Raw genomic sequence first — 7,747 nt, forward strand, 5'->3', positions numbered from 1 at the left:
GGGGGGGATGAGGGGGGGGGAAAGAGAAACGCAGGCAGATTTAAGGGGAGACGTGTTTATGCATCAGGAATGTCAAAATGTCCCCAAAGTAGTGAACCTGTACTAAAATACCCCCCCCCAATGTCTCGAGAATCTGACATCACTCAGAGAAGAAACATGTCAAAGCCAACACGAGACAATCAGATCCACCCTCTGAACTGATACTTACGTATTCATCGTAACCCTCGGCAGCCGCACTGGAGGTGTGCTGGTGAGCGGGGGGTGGTGCCATCCTCTGGGGCGGGCCTCCAGCTGGGGCTCGGGCACGCGGCGCCACTGCCCCCCGGCTGGGAGCGGCGGGAGGTCCTCCTCTGCCTGTCGGGGCTCCCCTCACCGCTCCACCTCTGGCCGGGCCGCCTCGAGACACGCCTCCTCTGCCCGCAGCGCCGTGAGGAGGCATCCCTCTTCCCCTGGGAGGAGGGAACGCACAAGTGACAAAGACGAACTACAAAATACGCCCGGGAAGAACGCTCTCGTAGGAATCTGACATGGTGGACGAACTGGGGTTAGCAGATACCAGGGCTACAGCGCTAATAAAAGCCTTGGGGTGAGCTTCTGATCGTCCAACTGACGCCACCAAAGGGCAGGAGAAGTGCTTTTTTGACGATCGTCGGCGCAGCTCGCAGGAAGTTAATAATAAAGCGGAAAACACAAATCTCACGAGACCACCAGCCGCGTGCGACGCAGCTAATGCAAAGCGAGGTAACGTCTCGCCTTTCAGACGGACGTGATTGGTCTGTTTAACCTGTAATCAGCTCGTTGGACTTCTCAAAATATCAACTTGCCGTCGAGGGCTAGATGCTCGAGAATTGCCAAATATATAAACGACTTCGAGAATTGCCAAATATATAAACGACTTTTTTTGTTTGTCCTGCGTTATACCCCCCTGATAGCATCAACGATGCTAATGACACAACTTCCTGCAGACCTCTCACAATAAAGGCGCTAAGGCTGTACACTGGTGCTGAACCGCAAATCCTCACAAAGAAAAGCTGAAGCTAATTAAACAGCGTTCATACAGTTTGTACTGAAATTTCACATTTTACCAAAATAAAAATATTCAAAATTTTCTGTCAATTTAAGAGCCTTTTTTAAAAATTTATTTTCATAACACCTAAACTTTTACAGAGTTCGTACATTAGTGCAAATTTATATCTACATACTTCTGTATAATTATTGGATACTTGAAGGCTTCTTATTTATCTAAACATAAAATAAATAAAAACCGCTGCATTAATTCAGTTTGAATAAACCTTGATAATACTGATAACCAGGATGAAGTTACACACCACTACCATTTCGTCTCTTGTGTGAACGTGACTGTGTGTGTGTGTGTGTTTGTCCCAGTCTCGGCACCTGTGTGCTCCAGCTGGGGGGACGCCGCGGCCCCTGACAGGCATGCCCCCTCGACCTCTGCCGCCGTGCTCCTGGCCTCCGTTCAGGTAGCTCATCTCCATGAACTGCTCCTGGCAGATATCATCCATCATGTCCTGCACAGACGCATGCAAGCCGGAGAAAATGTAAAGAGGAGGGGCCACGGGAAACACCAGAACACGAGGGAAATTGGGGGGGGGAGCAAAGAAAATTACTAATCTAGTGAAAAACATGTCATCTCCGACCCAGCCCACCCCAGAGGAAGAAAAAAAGTCTCAGTGCTGAGTGACTCAGAGTGTTAAAGAGAGGAGAGGGAGGGAGGGGAGGGGGGGAGGCATGTGGGAGGCTGGAAAGCATCCATCCACACTCAGTCTTCCTCCCATCGTGCACAAAAATGTAAATCTCATCTCTCCACACGTCCTTGACAAGTCTGGTGCGACTGCATCAGTGGTTAGCTGGTTGCATCGGCAGAAACAATAAGTTGGGCAGGATTAGCTTAGCCGCCCGTCTGAGCAGCACAAATCCTGCGACACAATCTGCCGCCGCAAACGAGAGAGAGCTGCGCTGTGACCCAATCAATTCTATTTCATACATCAGTCGCCGGCCTGGAACGGTGACAGGGCTCTAATGATGGCGGGCGGAGGGGGGTAGAAAAAGAGCCACAGCTAGGATCAGCCATGGAGACGGCAGCTTTTGACTTAACGGCAGCAGAACGCGGGCAAGAACGCAATTAATTCGCCTGCTTCCAAGTTCGTTTCAGCAGCTGTATTTAAAAAACAAACAGAAGCCATGATGGGAAGATTATCTGCGGATCCTTCGCACAGCGCCGACCGTTTGCTTTAGCGTTTACGTCGGCAAACGCAGCACAACGCGGGGATACAAACGGGATGAGGGGGGAAGAAAAGAGCCGAATCCTCTGAGGATACCTGAGCACAAATGTAAGAAATGAAAAAAAAAAAAAAACTAATTTACAAACACATCACATCCAGAGATTCTTCCAAGTGCCATATTTGAAAAATGCAGCCTTAATCTAAATGACAGTCTTTGTGCCTGACGGATTATGACCTTTAATTGTAGAGACAGGTGCTGCAGTTTATTGCATAACAGGAGCGCCACCGTCTCACTGGTTCACTGCCCCGCTCAGCACACTCCTCATTCAAACGACTCCTTTTAAAAGAGCGCCCTGCACGCTAAAAAAAGATGCGAGGCGTCTGGACGAGCTGTCACTCAGCCTTTTTTTTTTTCCTTTTAGAGCGCCATAAGCCCCCAGCTGGGCTATAAAGCACACCTTTTTTAGCTCGACTATCTAAGCTGAACGTGAATGGCGGGTCTGTGTGGGACATCTCCAGGATGAGCCCGGCCCTGCTGACACGGTGAAAGCGACCCAGTTTCTCCTCTCGGGCCTGGACTGCGCCGCCAGGTAAACAACCCGCTCAGCTGGGCTCCGTGTTACTGCCGCTCGGAGAGGCACGCCCTCGGCCACACTCTGAAGTCTCGTACCTCTTCCCGTGTTAGGACTCAGTGTTAGGAGCACAGACTCGTTTTTACCTTCCCCCTCTCAACGCCAGCAATTAGAGAAGCTGCTGTGGCGTATTTTTTCCCTAAATAACACAATGTTTCTTCCTCCCTAAACTACCACCGAGATCTTCACACTTCCTGCTTCACAGTCTGCAGCTGAGATCGGGGTGAAACTCCACGCACGTTTGATAAAACTGTTATCAAAGCATTTTGATTGTCTCGATGCCTGGGCCCTGACTTTAGTGGTCATCGTAATTCCGTTACTAATTAACATGAAGCATTATTGTGGAAACCCGTGGACATCGCCAAGCTGTATTAGGCATTCAGCAACACAGCGGTTACCTTCCAGTCTGAGATTACAGACAGCTCCAATAGGTCAAGCTTTACGGCAAACACGAGTGAGCACAAACTTACGGGAAACAGAAACTTCTTGACCTCCTCCATGGCGTGGGCCATGCGCAGGTACGCGTCGGGCACGGGGGCGAACACCTCGATAAACACGTGCAGCTCCATAGATAGGTGGGCGTACTTGGGCTCGCCGCCTTTCCTCAGCTCCTCCTCCTGAGATGGAGACATTAAGTGTGTCAGCAAGCCGAATTCAAACATTAAGACGTTATGAGAGACATTATCAGGTTTAATCCACCCCAGAGATCCTGACATCCCCTGCTTCGTACGGCTTAATAATCATGTCAGCCAGGCAGATAACAGGTTTCATGGGTTACTTCAGACGATCCTGGAACAGATGTGCAGCCAACAAATGCCCTCAGCTTTGCAAGTTGACAACATCTGGTCCCGCTGCCTGCCATCCTTTTCTCACGTAAAGGCCAGATGTGCTCCTGCGTCTTACAGGTGCCCATCTCAAGGTGTGTGTGTGTGAGTTAGTACCTTGGCTTTGTCTCTCATGGATCCTTTGCCCAGCACAGAGATTTTGGCTCCGGTCTCCTCCTGCAGACGCTTGATCGTGTTGCCCTGAGGTCCCAAGATCTTCCCCACGAAATTAAACTAACAGAGCAAAGCAAAAAAATAAAAATAACAATAAAAATAAAAATAAATGAGCCCAACAATCGCAGCAGGGTCCAGTTAGACGCCAAGAGGCAGGAGGAGCCATGGCTGTTAGGGACCTTGTTGCACACGCCGCAGGGGCCTTAAGTCACAGATTTACCAAAGTCAATAAGAGCTCCCCCCGAGGCTTCAGCTGCTTTTTTTTTTTTTTGTTACAACCCTCCACGCACCGAGCTGCATCAGTGATCAAAAGCTGCAATCAAAGTGAAACCTGCGTGTTACAATTAGCCGGCGTCGCCAAACGTGTTTGGAGGAGCAGCTGCCTAAAGGGAAGGCGCCTTTCTCCTTGGGGGGAGAAAGGCGTCAACCACGACTCTACCGCGCTCTGTAGCAACTTAAACCAAGTCTGAGGGGAGGCAAACGGCTGTCGCACCCACATGGAGCCCGCTCCCAACGTCATATTGATCAGGCTGGGGACAGAAAGGCTCTGACTCCTTTACGGAGCATGCGTCACTAAATAGTAAATAAATAATAATAACCGTCCATCTCAAAAATCAGCACAACTGTAGGTTAGAGAAATATCACAGATTGACGCAATCCAGGTCACACAATCAGGACGGAAATATTTCAGAACAAAATATACCCGATCACAGCGCAAGTCCCACCCCAATACAGAACCTAACCACAGCAAAATGAACAATTAGAGTCTATTTGGTAAGATTTCAAAACTGTAATTAAAGTCTGGAGCCTCGTGTTCAGAGCTGTAAGGAGGGGGGTATTTGAGAGAAGTGACCCATTAGTCTGTGTAACAGAAGACACATGAAATCAAAAAAGGGGGCTCACGGGGAGAGACTGCAAGGAGGAAAAAAAAACCAAAACAAACAGAGACGGCTCACCTTCGGGTACTGTTTGACAGGTATGAGCACTCGCTCCTTGAGCTTGATGTTCTTTGTTGTGAAAAGGTCCAGGTAGGTTTCTGTCTCCTTTTTAGCGTCCCCTTTCTGGATTCTATCGATTTCTTAGATAAAACAGAGGGAAACAGACAGAGAGAGAAAGAGAGGCAAGGTGTTCATGCAATCGAACTGAAGTGACTCGGGTCGGACTGGAAGGGTCTTAAAGTCGTCACGAGAGGCACAGCACTTCGGCAAGAAGTTGTGTTGAATACGACTACTTTTGTGTACCTATTCCCTGTTTGAATATTTTATGAAATTGGGTTCATTTCGCTCTTTTCTGTGATACTAAACCCAAACAAAACAGTGTTAGAAACTCCCATTTGAGCCTTTTTTTTCCGACTCAAATTGACAACATTTCCTGGTTACAGCGTCTCCTCCGGGTTTAAGTGATGATATTTATCATAATAACAGTAGACTGCCTGTTTGCTTCGACACAGCTCCTGTGTGTTTAACCACCTCCCTCCTCCTGGCCGTGACACCTCCAAGTGTGTACGATGTGAAAACATGTCAGCTGCACATCCCTCCAAAGGCTAAATAAAAACAAATAAAATAAAAGTGTCTGTAAATGCTTCCAGCAAGGAGGAGAACTTTGTGCAGCGAACACTGACACACTTTGTCTTTGTCGCACTTTCGATTCCTGACATGCAGCTGGGACTAAGAGCTGATCCTGTTGGGACTGAGGTGCCAGCACTAAATCATCAGCAGCAGCACTTTGAGACACTGGAGCAGAAAAAAATATCAACAGGAACAGGACAAAACTGACCACATTAATGTTGGCGTTCAGCAACAAGGATGCTCATATTTTCACCGGTGTCACTGCTATGGCCTTGTAAAGACACCAGGTGAGGCTGTAGTAAGGTCCAATATAGTCCCCGGCTTCAGATGTTACACTAAAATGGGTTTTAAAAAAAATAAGGGAGAAATCCTGACTAGAGAAGGGTGAAAAGCGGATATGAGCTCTCCCAGCAGCCCACAGATCCGCCATGGCCGCATTCTCCTTGAGCACCACTTCACATGTTTCTTCTGCGTGTTCAAAAAAAAACAAAAAAAAAAAACAAGCTGAAATGCACGTTTCCTCATGACTTGCATATCCCGAGACGTTTTTATTATTATTATTATTATTATTTTAATACTCCTATGCCAAAAGATGTGCGGTTTTCAAGCAGGAAAGGCAAACGCGACACCGGGACTTCCGAGCTTTTCCAGACCGTTCCTGAACGCCACTTTCCGGCTGCCAAAGTGGCAGGAGGAGGAGGAGGCGGGTGTCCCGGACACTCCTGGTTATTTGGTTAGTTTTGTTTGTTTTTTTTAAACATTTAGCTCTTATCAGACAGGCGACTCGAACGACACAGCAGCAGACACGACACTTTTCAAGTCTAAACTACCCGTTAGTCAAAAATATATTAAGAAGCGGGACTGTTTCCGACACACTGTCAGCTAGCGTGGAACCAAGTCCTACGTGTATTACACACACACATACATATATATATATATATATATATTCTTAAAATACTGGGTTGTGTGAGTACTGTCAGTTGGTCACTTCAGTTCGCGTCCCGTGCGACAAACACGCAGACCGTTACAGTGCAGCGGTTTGTTTGTTTTTTCTGCTTCCGCCGCACGTGAGTTTACAAAAATGCGCCGTAACAAAAGTAGTTCCTTTACCTGCGTTTAAAAGTTTCATGGCGTGCGTGAACGACGAGTCCAAACTGTCCTTCTCCGCCAAAAGCTCGGGAAGATATTTGTCGTCGTTCTCCATTTTGTTGAGTTTAGAAGCGGGAGTCAATGTGAATGCAACTGGGGAAGAGGGGGAGGCGAAAAAATAATAATAAAAAAAAAGCGTGGAAAAAAAGTCCAATAAGAAGGCAAAAAAAAGTAGTCCGGTTACGTAAATATGAAGTGCCGGGTATCCCCTGTGTAGACGGCGTTTCGCATGTGGCTACCGACGTTTTTCTGCGTCGAACGGATCCGAACCTCTGCGTGTTGTTAGTTTCCGACAGGTCCGGTCTCCGCAGCGGCGCCGGCTGGATAGAAATGGGAGAGGAACGGCGGAGACAGGGTAAGACCACTCTAACCGACGGAAGTGAGCTCAGAGGGTCGCGAATCTCCAATGAACGTCTCCCCCGGTCTGACCCCGCCCACTGCGTGCAGCGCGCATGCGCAACGAATCTGCTGCTCAATATCTGCACGGGTGCCACTTTGGCATACATCCTGGTCAAAATCACATAGTTATTTTTGTAAATAATGACTAAATGCACCAAGTTTAAACTTAAGATATTTAAAGAATATTGTCCGAGTATCTAAACTAGAACTCCTACTAAGAGAAACTTGCATTTCAGAGCTCTACAACTGTCACTACCTGTGATTTTGTAGTATTTTGTGTTGTATTGTGTTTTATGCTGAAGCATACAGAAGCCCAGAGAGGACATGCTTGACTGAATCATGCATGACTTTATCTCAAGATACTGACTTACACAAAGTTTGTTTTCTTATTTTGACTCTGAAAGGCCGATTTGTCGGGAGAAAAATATTTCAGCATCATCCACCGTCGTTACAAAACTTCCCTGCACCATAACCAGCTCATTTTGCATCATAACCAACTTGTTTTCTTTAGATAGTACCTCACTATCATCCGGAGGGAACAAAGCTTGCATAAAACTAGCTCGGCCGACTCATTTTGAATATCTAAAATAAGAAGTGTAACTAGTAAAGACTACATTGTGGATATCTGATGTGTGAGTTTCTCCTTATAGGAATCCTTTAGATAATCACAGAGTTTGTTCCTCATATAGGCACAATTAACTTCTCTTTGGATCTGAAAGCCTAACGGATCAGGAAGGTGGAACTAGATGTAAGATGGT

At 47.2% G+C, this 7,747-nt stretch overlaps 1 protein-coding gene across 2 annotated transcripts in view; it reads right to left on the reverse strand.

Annotated features, from left to right (window-relative positions):
• khdrbs1b (KH domain containing, RNA binding, signal transduction associated 1b) overlaps positions 1-6,962 on the reverse strand; it is a 15,265-nt gene extending 8,303 nt beyond the window's left edge. The window contains exons 1-7 of one of the 2 annotated variants that reach the window (XM_017421054.2): positions 6,775-6,962; positions 6,552-6,683; positions 4,830-4,951; positions 3,817-3,933; positions 3,346-3,492; positions 1,396-1,529; positions 209-449 (exon numbers count right to left, since the gene is read on the reverse strand). In XM_017421054.2, coding sequence (XP_017276543.1) covers positions 209-449; positions 1,396-1,529; positions 3,346-3,492; positions 3,817-3,933; positions 4,830-4,951; positions 6,552-6,645 — 855 coding nt within the window. In that variant the 5' untranslated portion in view covers positions 6,646-6,683; positions 6,775-6,962. Of the gene's footprint in view, positions 1-208; positions 450-1,395; positions 1,530-3,345; positions 3,493-3,816; positions 3,934-4,829; positions 4,952-6,551 lie in introns of both variants that reach the window. The other variant, XM_017421055.3, reaches the window with a different exon arrangement.
• Positions 6,963-7,747: the final 785 nt, after the last annotated feature.

This window comes from Kryptolebias marmoratus, linkage group LG5 (genome assembly GCF_001649575.2).
Source record: "Kryptolebias marmoratus isolate JLee-2015 linkage group LG5, ASM164957v2, whole genome shotgun sequence".
NCBI classification, from domain to species: Eukaryota; Metazoa; Chordata; class Actinopteri; order Cyprinodontiformes; family Rivulidae; genus Kryptolebias; species Kryptolebias marmoratus.